The sequence below is a fragment of the Sinohyriopsis cumingii genome, chromosome 9 (genome assembly GCF_028554795.1).
Source record: "Sinohyriopsis cumingii isolate HCF-2022 chromosome 9, ASM2855479v2, whole genome shotgun sequence".
NCBI classification, from domain to species: Eukaryota; Metazoa; Mollusca; class Bivalvia; order Unionida; family Unionidae; genus Sinohyriopsis; species Sinohyriopsis cumingii.
Genome location: NC_142969.1, coordinates 46,790,020 through 46,803,770, shown reverse-complemented (window position 1 = coordinate 46,803,770; position 13,751 = coordinate 46,790,020). Strand labels below are relative to the sequence as shown.

Below are 13,751 nucleotides of genomic sequence, written 5' to 3'. Positions count from 1 at the left end.
ACAATATATACAATACATACATGTATACAAACATACAAAACGAACGTGCATACATATATAGATATATGGATAGATACATATATACATACAAATATTTATACATATATTCATGCATACATGCATACATACATACATACATACATACATACATACATACATACATACATACATACATGCATACATACATACATACATACATAGATTCATACATACATACATACATACATACATTCATACATAAATAAACACACACCCACACACACACACACAGATACATACATACATACATACATACATGCATGCATGCATGCATTCATGCATACATACATGCATATATACATACATACGTGCATGCACACATGCATACATACATGTATACGTGCATGCATACATGCATACAAGAATACATACATAAATACATATATACATACACACATGCATACATGCAAACATACTTACATGCATGCATGCATACGTACGAACGCACGTATGTACATACATACATGCATACATACATACATCCATACATACATACATACATACATACATACATACAGACATACATGCATACATACATACATACATACATACATACATACATACATACATACATACATACATACATACATACATACATACATACATACATACATGCATACATACATCCATGCATACATACATACATACATACATACATACATACATACATACATACTTACATACATACATACAATCATGCATACAATCATGCATACATACATACGTACGTACATAGATACGTACGTAGGTACGTGCGTACGTACGTACGTACATACATACATACATTCCTACCTACCTACCTACCTACCTACCTATATACATACATACATAAATACCTACCTACCTACCTACCTACCTACATACATACATACGTACATACATACATACATACATACATACATACATACATACATACATACATACATACATACATACATACATACATACATACATACATACATACATACATACTTACATACATACATACATACATACATACATGCATGCATACATGCATACAATATATACAGACATGCATACAACATGCAAACATACAAAACGAACGTGTATACATACGTAGATACATAGATAGATATATACATATATACCTACCTACCTACATACATACGTACAAACCTACCTTCCTACCTACCTACATACGTACGTACGTACGTACGTACATACATTCATACATACATACGTACATACGTACATACGTACGTACATACATACATACATACATACATACGTACATACGTACATACGTACTTACGTACGTACGTACGCACCTATCTACCTACCAACCTACATGCCTACCTATTTACCTACCTACCTACCTACCTAAATACATACATATATGCATACATACATACGTACATACGTACATACATACATACATACATATATTCATACATACATACATATATTCATACATACATACATGCATACATACATACGTACATACATACATACATACATACATACATACATACATACATACATACATACATACATACATACATACATACATACATACATATATTCATACATACATGCATGCATACATGCATGCATGCATGCATGCATGCATGCATACATACATACATACATACATACATACATACATACAGACAGACATACATACATACATACATACATGTGCATCTGAGAAATTAAATATGTACCTTACTCCTATAGAACATGTAAGTGTAATACTGAAATATTTGCAGATGCGATGTTTTCAAGATTAGTCCACACCCACTGAAACTGACTACGAAAATTCCAGACGATGACAACGAACTGGATACCTTTATCGAGTCATGTTCCGATGAAGATGAAACTATTCGATACATGAAACTTACAGATGATATTATTTCGCCCATTAGATATATTAATGGACACAATAGTAATCAAGAAAATGAAGAAAAACGTCCAATAGTAAAAGCGGTAGAACTGATGCAAGACATTGATAACAGAAAATTTTACAAAATGCACCGTGAATTCCATCTGAGGGTAATACACATTATTTGACAAATGTTATTTTTAATTATGTAAGACATCGACATTCAGGAGATCAAAATTATTTAGATCATTGCATATTTGTTCGACTTATTGTGTGATTTAAAAATTAGGTTAACCTAACCGATTTGTATATTTGGCAAGAATGTTTCCAAACTTTAGAAGAAAAGTACGATTGTAATTCATTAGATAAACGTCAGAGTCAAAAAATTGAATGAAATTATATTGAACGAAGTACACCGAAGCAATAATTACCTACCTATCTTATATGAAATTCAATATCTTCCAGAGATAGTGACTTTCACACGAAACAATGTCATTTCATCATCATTCCGAAAGAGCTCGATTTCTTTCAACAAAATTACATAATGTATTTGCTTTCGAACCTGGTATAATAATGGCAATTTTAGTTTCTGTTCACCCGTGAAAGGTAAATGGACCATTTAATTTAAAGTATATGTCATAATTGTTGCATAATTGTATCTTTGTTACTTCCTAAGATAATGTCATATATAACCATTTTGCATACTCCCAAATATAAATTGGAAACTAAGATTTCGCAATGAATCATCGGACAGTCTTATATTATGTACCATTATAAATATCGCTTATTCGTTTTGAATGTCTTTTCCAAAGAGTGGCATTGGCTACATTGATGCAAAGAGAGCAAGGGATGACTGCATTAAGACGATGGAGGGGAAGATTGAAAAATTTCCTGAAAAAGTCTCAGTGGTGGTATGAAAGAGTTAATGACATACCTACCTACCTATCCCCCCTCCACACACATACATACATACATACATACATACATACATACATATATACATACATACATACATACATACACACATACATACATACATACATACATACATACATACATACATACATACATACATACATACATACATACATACATACATACATACATACATACATACATATCAAAAGCAGTTTTGTGAAAGACTGCGACTCCGAACGTAAAACATATAAGCACTTCGGGTCCAAAGGCCGGTTTAACAAAACTTTTGCGATTGCTTCGACTTAGCGTTCTGGCAATATCAATGTTTTGTAGTAGAGGCATTAAAAACAAAGAAAACTCTTCATCCTTGTATTTAACTTTGAAATCAAATATAACTGTCGCTCACAAACTACTGATTATTGGCTTGAAAAAATAATTCGTTTATTTGAGATGGAAATCAACACTTTGATTAACCTACGATCTCCCTGCAAAGATCAAAGTCAGGTGAAATAGAACAATAACAGCAAACAAGGTTAAGAAAGGGAAGCTGTCGTCTTATTTGTAAATGCAAAACAACAAAAAGAATGAAAAGCGCTAGATGAGTTTTCCATTGCGGTTGATTGCATTTTTAAAATGCTAATGCCACCGTATGTGATAAATTTCACCATTCATCTAATCTAACAAACGTTTGGAAGGATCAAAATAATTTGTTAAAAAAGATATCTGACATAAATCGATCTTTGAAATAATCAAGATACTAAGTTTAATCGACTTTCAAATATTCAATTTTGAAATTAAGAGGTGCCACTCCTTAAATTTTTTATCTCCGGAGTGCTCCAAAAGTAGTGATCAGTGCTGCAAATTCCGTTGGTGACTAATCTAATAGCCAAAACATTCCCATGTGGCGCACAAATTGATTCGAGAGGGAATGCAAAGAGGCATGCACGCTTTTTAGAGCGGATCTGAGAAGATAAAGCGTGCATTATATTTTTAAAAAAACTTAGGTGAATAAGGTAATCACATGTGTCATTGAAATATACACTGAGGGGCGAATATAGGTTGAAGACTATCCGACAGAGCGTGGTGTTGACGTTTTATGTTTACTAAGGTGACGTTACGAATCGTATATACCATCATTCGACAGATATCGGTTGATCCACGAATGTCGCCCATCAATATCGATTTTAATCGTATTTATGTGGGAAATGGCAGATATTCTCAGTACGAGGGAGAAATTAGTAATGCAACGTTGATATTATCCGGTTTTAATGGAGCCGATCGATGTTTAGGACAAACATCTTTCAATTTTCAGTGTTATTCAGGTCATTTGTCATATATGACATTTTTCAAGTAACGGCGGTTTTGGGGCTTTAAAATTTTAAACGATATGGGTTAAAAAATTGGATAATGCAAAAATCTGCCACTAACATTATTATTAAGATTTGGTAGCTATCAATATGCATTTAAATATGACGATCTTATATTTAGCATGACAAATAAATTAATTGTAACATTTTAAAGGAGGTTATACCTTTTAAACAAATGATTTTTATAATATAATAGTATGTTCAGATTTAATTATATGTTACACATAATAAATAATGAAGTTTTTTCTATACTATACGTTTCTACCATACACAATATTATAATGCTAATAATAATCGCATGTACTACACGTCACATATTAGACGCGACCTATAGCACGGGCGAGATATAATAAAGGTCACATATGTTAACTTATCTGTTCCATATAGGTCATTCCCTATACCCATTCAAACAGACGTTCTGGAGACAGTATTTCATTTTTTGCAATCTCTACAAAATAATAATGAAATAAACAGCATCATCGCCGAATTAGTAATTTTCTTTGCTGCTTCTCTTTCTCTTTTGCTTTGTTTCTTGATATCATTTATTAATCATCATCTAATATATATCCCGTGGAAGAGGTTCACATGTGAATATTCATACCTACAGCATGTGTTATATAAGAAAGTGCTCTCTTTATATATATATATATATATATATATATAGAGAGAGAGAGAGAGAGAGAGAGAGAGAGAGAGAGAGAGTGAGAGAGAGAGAGAGAGAGAGAGAGAAAGAAAGAAAGAAAGAAAGAAAGATTTTTGCGCAAAAGCTTGCTCTGACAGCAATTTATTGGTATCTTGGAATGTAGTTGATCTGTTTCGACTATGGCATGGGTGACCGAAATCCGATGGACAAGGTGATTTTCTACAACAAAAGAACCGCTGACAGTGATGCTACCATATACAAAGGCAGTGTACTACCGAAACATAAGGTAACTCCATTCAACATAGTCAAAGTCCTGTGAACCAAGTTACCTTTTGCGTCAATCAACTTGATTCTTATTTTAATAACATCTCCTAGTACATACGAATATGTTTTTATGGCAAAGTTTATTCAACTATACAATATTCAGGCTAATTTCGTTCGATGGTCATGCTCTTTAGTTTGCCTAATTTATGTGACAATTGTTTATTATTCAACTTGCTTTGAAGGCAAGGTCAAACTTTTTACAAATGTCTTTAAATATGTGTTTGTTTCCAAATCGTTATAACTGATAATAAGATATTGGAAGTACGTGTATAAGTTAATCTTTTTCCAAGAACATTTGTTAAGTTTTGATGCAATCATCTTTCGATTGCAGGAAATCCGCTCACACGAACCTTCTCTTGAATTATGCAACACTTTCGCAAGGAATACGATCTTAGAATACGTCTAATCTCTTTTCACGCAAATAATAATGTCTTTTATTACACCAGAATTACATTCAGATGTTTGATTATGACTAAGGCACAATATTCAATCCGTGTGAAAGTATCACACGCCTACAACACAGAGAAGACGGAACCATATAGCACGGGCGTATACTATAATTAATTATGGTAAACGTTTAGTAATGAACTTTGCGATGTTTCCGGACATCTATTTATAACTACACGCAAATCTCTGATACAAAACTGACATTCGAAAGTATATTAACTGTTTTTATTGACCACTTTGACTGTGCGGAACAGAAAATGAGGTCTTATTAAACTATATCTTTGAAAATGATGGAAAGTTTCAAGGATATATGTAATACATAGATACCAACATGTTTGCTTTACTAACGTGTAGGCAAACATTTCGACTCGGCTTTCTCAACGTATTTATATACTCTGTCGAGTACACTATTACGGCCGGCACGCTACTTTGAATAGACAGTATGTACATCCACCTACATTGCTTGGAAATGAGACGCAAATTATTTCAAGGTAGTTGTTGTTATCGAGGGTACTCAATAGTCAGTAACCGATATTTTATTACTCACTCTGACTCATAAATATTCGTTTCATATGTTTTTTTAAGTTCTTATTTCATAATATTCCGCTGCTTCCATCACACACCAAGGCAAACACTGCCTTCTTGCAGCCGCGTTTGTATTATGCAGTCTGTTTCGAGAACCTAGCTAACATTAAGTTGGTGTCGTTTCTTTGAGTGTATAGACGAATTCACCACTGACAATTTCAGTTAATTTCAGTGTAAATCGCACTTAACCGACTATGATGTCAACATGAAGTTAATTTTCAGCAGCAACAATTACCGTTGTGTAAATATTTTACAAGTGCCGACGCAGTTGTGCTAAATCCAAACTGAGAATAGAAAACGTAAACAATTATCGTAAAGTTTCCCTTGTCTCCTTTAAAGATCAATATTGTTTAGGGTTCAATGCAATATTGCAATAAATTGTTTTTTTGAAGACCGAAATAACTTTAACAAATTATTACAGAGGTCACATCTATTGGCTGATGTATTCTCAGACTACTACATTCGGATCTATCTAAAGACAGAAGGTATAACGGCTACTATCGCAGAGACTATAACAGAATTGGCGTGAGTAGTTTTGTGAACATTTAAGATTTCCTGTAATATAATGATAAAAATATAACATTTTGATCCTGTTTAGAACCATCAAAGGCGATATTTCTAGCAGACGACTGCGAAGGACATGGGTTGAAAAGGCAGCTTTTGAAAGGTCACATACATGTAATAGGCATTAAATATTTGCTATTGGTCTGCTATTAATCGATATATAAAGCATGATCTATCGACTCTACGGAACTGATAAATGGGTTATCTGAGGTATTGTGCTAACGATAATATCAGATCGGAAAGCCATATAACAAATATTCGTTACTTTTTGAGGGTATACAAAGACATATTATCATTAAGTTGCTGCGTTGATTCGGTGAGATAGGGCATTAATGTCTTAAATACATAATGGCCCTACTATTCATGTGGTCAAATATGTAAAGTTTTAAAGAGATCTCTTCAATGGATTACTAAACAAGTTCGATATCTAATTTCATTATAATAGTTCAAAAAATCAAGAAGCATTAATTCGTGTCAGGCAGGCCTAGCACGAGCCTTTACTAAGGATGGTAAAAAATTATTCATAACTTAAGATCTGAAGTATTAAATACTAGCAATCATTATTAACCTGATAATTTTGCATCTTCCATTATCCAGTTGTTGTGTGTCTGTTCGTGTAGGTATGTAAATCATACCTTGGTTATTCAAAGGTACCGGAGATCCATAAAACAAGTTTATCCTAGTTATCAACTGTAATATAAGTTAGATTATCTAAAGTGAATCAATAGCTTTTTCTTCTGATTTCAGTCTGGATAGCTTGATGACTTTCGTTATCACAATGAGTAAGCTCCATGTATCACAGCATTCGTCCTTCCAGAGATAATTTGCTTATATTTTGTTATTACGTTACATTCAGCCTTACTCTTCTTCTAGTAATTTTGTTGAAACGATTCTTGAGTCTTTCACATCGAAGGAAAATACATTTATCTAAGGGATGTGTTAACAATTCTGCTAACGAGAAATTATTTTGTCTAAATTATTTGTCTAGTTTTGATGATCATGGCACACCTGAAATATTGCTCACCAACATACACAAGCGAAACATTAAAGGATAAAGGATATTTTTGACATATATCCTTAACACGTAGACATGGCTTTCATCAGCTGTCCTCGCACCAACACATTAAGAAGAAGGAGAGGAAACATGTGTTTTTTCAAATACAGTTGGTAAAGTTTATCTAATATGTTGAAACAACCTTGGAACAGAAATTGATGTTGTCCAGGCGGCGTCAAAATTAACTGCAACGTCCATTACATTGCCGTCAGTTTTATAACGACTTCAGTATTGTACATTAAACATGGTTATCAAACTTTATATTTTAACTGCTTGAGATGCTGTTATTATGAAACGTATTGCATATTTATTGTTTGGCTTAAGTCTGGAATATAACTATGACAATTGTCTAACGTATTTTTGAATAGGTGACAGCTATTTGAATTGATTATCCTTTAGCAATGAAGATAAGCGCTATTTACGCATCATTTTATAGATGATTAAACATATTGTTCTCATTTAAATCATAAGGGTTTTCGACTTATGAACAGATTCGCGTTGTAAAATACATTATTAGTGATACTCCTTTTGCTTTCGTCAGTGGCATTTCGTGCTCCATAGAGCTAGTGATATAATATCGTTATGAAGCATTTTCTTAACATGACACATGTTGCTAGACATGACTGATATATCAAAATAATCGTAGCTACTTTTGAGGTGTTTTACTTTGGGAATTGAGATAATGAAATTATAACACCTGCATGATGACTGAATATTTATATGGCCCAAAATAAATCCAAACTTTCATTACCATACAATAGAGCAATTCCAGATATATACTCTCTACGATCTATGAAAATAGCATAGAAAAGCATATTGAGGAAAGGGCTGTCGCATATCTATCAGATACGTACAATTTTACAAGCCATTCAAAATAGCAAATTCGAGACAAAATGCGGCTGAATACTTTGGTTTTGAAGCTAGGAGTCTCGCAGCCAATAAGCCAATACGACGAAAAAGTTTTATTTGCGGTGGCTAAATGAACTGTCAAACAACAGATGCTTTACAATTGTCCCCTTTTAACTATGTAGATAAAATGTTAAGCTAGCGATATGAGACATACATTGTATGATACGTGTCACAGCTGGGGTCACTTAACAGTGAGACGCAAATGACAGGGCTTAAACACGTCTTCTTTAGCTGGTAACAAAAATGTTAATAAATATACTTAACTTCACGCATCTTGCATTTCCTCACAATGTACTGATATATATGCGACAGCCCTATGCATCAGTATGCTTTTATATGCTATTTAATAGTAGGCCGTAGAGAGTACTGGGCAGTTTATGTTTGCACAAAATTACGAATATATCTCCTAAATGACTTTGTCAATGATCATAACGGTACTATTAATTGTTTACTTTGCTACTATCACTTTCATTCGTTTTCTTGTTTGAAATTTTCGTTTTGGAGTCACTGAAATCGTCCACATCTTTAACTGTATCTTCTACATTTTGAAATGGACCAAACATCTTGTTTAGTTCATTCACAAAAACAAATATAATCCACCAAAATCAAAAGCGAGTATTACATGAGTGTACATGGTTTGTTTACAAATAGTTCCTAATACACTATATTATTTGTAAGCACATGCATCGTGCAGTATATAAAGTGTTCTGTATCGTAAAATACCGCACGATTCCGACAATTAAAAGTTAACGGAGAAAACTAATGCGCATATAATAAATAATATTTAGTTTTCTAAACAGTTAGCATTATCCATTAATAGAATACAATGTATACAATTAGTTTGATCATCTACATGCAATAAAAAATTTCTTATGTGTACATGTTAATATCACAACCAAAGGTTTACATAATCAAGAGATGACATCGTTAATATACAAAAGATGTTTAATTCCTTAAAGTAGATATCAGTTGTGTAACATGTTTTTGATAGAAATGCATACAGTATAAGCAATAAATTACACTAATATATATATATATATATATATATATATATATATATATATATATATATATATATATATATATATATATATATATATATATATATATATATATATATATATATATATATATATATATATATATATATATATATACTTCCCATGCAGCCTTGCATATATTCCCAGTTCATTGCAGAATCCCAATCTTTATTGTTTCATCAGAAACGATGTTCTGGTTTGGTTTGATTAAGCCCATGTTAGAAAGTTGTGCCTAGTGGCTAGAGCTTTTACAGTTGATGAGAGTATTGCGGAGAAAACACTGCAGTGACACAGTTGTCTGTAAATCTAACTCAATATACCTGCACACGATTTTGAAATCAGATGACTGATCTTCCACGCCTCTTGTCGAAATTTGGGTCTTGTCATGACACCGATGAGCAAAATGGTCTAGCACTGACATTTTGCGCTGCATTATAGTATCGAGGTTACATCATGAAAGAATATAGAGTATACATTGTTTTGATGCATGTATTTCAAGGTTTTTATAAAATAATAAGCAATCGATGTGTGTGCGTGTACTTAAGAATTATTTACAACACTTACTCATATGCAGATATTATTTCCTGTATATAAGCATAACACAAAATACTCATAAATCTATATATCTGGACTCAATTTTAAAACTCTCATGCTTTGTTATAATTATATGGCACCGTTTACATGTATCTATATATCTGTTCATCTGTAATTGTTTAAGTTGGTACATCATTTTATTTTGTTTTGTCTCACTTAAACATTCATTTTACTTCCAGTGGAAAATATGATACCTCAGCGTGTGAAGCTGATATATAGTATCAACGTGTTTAGGATTTGGCAATCGCTGGTAAACACTTTTATCAAGAAACACAACAACAACAACAACAACAACAACAACGTCCTCAATAATAATAATAATAATAATAACAATAATAATAATAATAATAATGATAATAATAATAATAATAATAACAATAATGATGATAATATCTATTATTATTATTATTGTTATTATTATTATTATTATTATTGAGGACGTCAACATTAACTATGGTTTGAGCACGCACTTGTCCATGAGTTCTATCAATGCAGTTTCAATATATATATTCATATATAATGACATTAATATCTGTATACATGCATGCATGCAGTGCCCGTCAAATGTGAACTTAATAACTTTAATTTACACGCAAATTCAACACATTATGTCTGTTAACATATTGCTGCCATTTCCCGGTTTAAATGTTTAGCGAGTTAAGATAAGTTGTGTAGAGTGTTCAAATAAATGTTTGCTTTAAATTATTGTCATGTTTCAAATTCACGTATAATAACTTGTGTTTCTATCATAGCATGAATTCTCTATTTGTTTGACTGTGTGGTAAAATCTCCGTCCGTACACTACATGTCAGTTTATGTCATATTTTCATTCTCTATTTCAGGCAACTAAACTAGAACATTTTGTATTTTGGCATATTCATCATTTTACTTCCAGTAGATGTTTCTCATAATAATTAGAAATGGTAGCAGGTACAATGCTGTTTCCGAATATGAATCCTTCTCAACAGACTACATTCTGTAAATAGTTACAAAAGAAGACTTTTTCCGTAATAAAGATAATTTACCAAAAATCAAGACATTGGGTTAAGATTAATATGGATATCCAGTGATATGTTGTACATTAATAATGATAATCCCAAATATGTTTCACATTGAAGAAAGGAATGCTTACGTTTAATATAGGACTATGGAATTAAAACAGAAAAAATTTTGATACCTTTTGAGCTTTTTTAAATTAGTATTGATACAAAACTATTTCAGCATGTTGCTTTCGACAATGTTCACGTCTTTGCGAGTGAATTTGTTCGTGTGAAATTTCCATCTTTATTTGTAAGAAAACGTACTCTACCTTGTAAGATTTCATAAAGAAGTGTGCTTCGTTATTACTCGCTCCGGATTTCCAATTTGTATTTTTCGATTCAAAATTATTGGTTACTGCTTAAAATGTATTGATCTTATTTTTCAATTTGTTGTTGTTGTAATATTTGTTATGTGCATTTTCTTACTTATGAGTGTGGCAGGTTAATTTTATTACTTTTTATTTTAACAAATATTGTCCAATATTAAATTGTTTTGACATTTTCTGAATATGAATGCATATTTACGTTGAATTGGATTGTAATATTTATGCACAAAAGGAAACAATTTGTTTCCTGCAAGACATGTAACAATGAATATTAAGATAATGTATCTGCTATGAGAACATATCATCTTATAATTTGTACATACCTATTGTCTGCTTAACGTTTGTCCATTTTTAATTATATCTAGATTGTTTGCTTATATTTTGTCCGTGATCGTAGATTGTACTTTAAAATAATATAAATAATCTGACGTGGACTTTTACGTTTGAAAGTTCTAGATGGCATACCTGATTTTAGTCTTCTTTGTAAATAATACACACGTTGAGTACTGAGCATATAAGTTCTAGGTCTGTTTTATTTTAGAACTTAAGATGATTATGGAAGAGAAAGTTTGATACAATGCCTGGTCTTTGTACTTTGTCTTAGATTTTTATTTAGGTTCTTACATACATAATTAATTATTCAGTTTATATTATAAAAGATTTCCAGAATCATTGCAAAGTTCTGTTCAGATTTGATTTGAGAGGAATCATTCATTTAAACATTATTTCTCGGAATTACAAAGTGATAATGAATATTTTGGACATCATTAGTTTGGGATCATTGTGAGTATATTCAAACACATAATGGACTATAATTTTGTGGTACAACAATAATGTGGGCACATGAGTCCGTCCAAGGATATTTACACATCATCGCATTCAATATTGGAATTCACTGGGAACACAGTATATATGTAGACTTGTGACAGAACGTTTGACATTAATTGGGATTTAATTCACAATACTGCATATTTCACTTTGTATTCTAAGAAGGGAATTATTTGTCGCATTTTACTTAACTGGATGGATTTTCTTTATCCGTTACTTAGTTTAAGGCAATAAATTTATAGCAAAACCTAACCATAAAGACAATATCTAAATATACATATTCACAAAGACTATATCTAAATAACAATAGTCACAAGTACTACACAAAATAAATATGCATATTAAATTACTCTGTTATTGGCATCAGTTAACAGTCATATGTGTAAATATATCTATTGTGACCCTTAATTTTTAATCTTTATTTTGTTTACACATATGGTTATATCAACAAACTCGCACTAAAATCTCTGCCAAGTACTCACCGTATCCAGATAATATTACTTACTCTACCTTGACTGGCATGTGAAAACATATATTTCCACAATAACATTGTGTGAATTACATAATACTTAACTTTCACTGCAGTTCAAATTGTAAAATATGTAAATAAAGTTGTAGGTTCATGACTTTACTATATGGTAACCAACTAGGATTCTAGTATACATGGAAACGTGAGAGGTTTGATATTCAATCAATTGCAGAAGTCAATCCTAACACGGTAACATCAGCATATGTCTCAAAAGATCGATTAATTCATCTAGATGGAACTTTATATAGGTGTTCACAACCCAAAGGGATTGAAACGCTGCATTAAGCATCACAGTTCCATGAAATAGTAAGTAATTACATATTGTAATGAAGTATCATCATTTTTAAAATGTTCTATATGGAATTTTGTTTAAAAAACTACAGAAAAAGACGAGTATTAATGTGTTAATGGCGGACTAGTACATTCACTATCTTCGTGGCCATAATACAAGAATAAAGGTGAATTTTCTTATTTCAAAACGTTGGCTTGTGTAACATATTATACAAGAGTTACTACAGTCCTGTGTTAAGGTAAGTAGTACTCCAAATATTGTACTGAGATACAAACTTAAATCAACTTCATGAATCAATCGAAAATGTGTAAATGAACTGAGCAAGCCTGTAGCATGGTTTCCACAAGGCATCTTTCTTTTTTCTAAACTACGTAACGGGCTATGGTAGAAAGTGTATTTTAAAGCTTGA

At 31.8% G+C, this 13,751-nt stretch overlaps 1 protein-coding gene across 1 annotated transcript in view; it reads left to right on the top strand.

The window, feature by feature from the left end:
• The window catches only part of LOC149791745 (deoxynucleoside triphosphate triphosphohydrolase SAMHD1-like), a 42,438-nt gene that overhangs the window by 27,552 nt on the left and 1,135 nt on the right, over positions 1 to 13,751 (top strand). The window contains exons 11-16 of the mRNA XM_089970242.1: positions 1,770 to 2,052; positions 2,695 to 2,793; positions 4,974 to 5,096; positions 6,588 to 6,691; positions 10,507 to 10,577; positions 11,170 to 13,751. The exon at positions 11,170 to 13,751 is cut by the window's right edge and continues 1,135 nt beyond it. Of these exons, the coding sequence (XP_089826368.1) occupies positions 1,770 to 2,052; positions 2,695 to 2,793; positions 4,974 to 5,096; positions 6,588 to 6,691; positions 10,507 to 10,546 (649 nt within the window). The 3' untranslated portion in view covers positions 10,547 to 10,577; positions 11,170 to 13,751. The remainder of the gene's footprint in view (positions 1 to 1,769; positions 2,053 to 2,694; positions 2,794 to 4,973; positions 5,097 to 6,587; positions 6,692 to 10,506; positions 10,578 to 11,169) is intronic.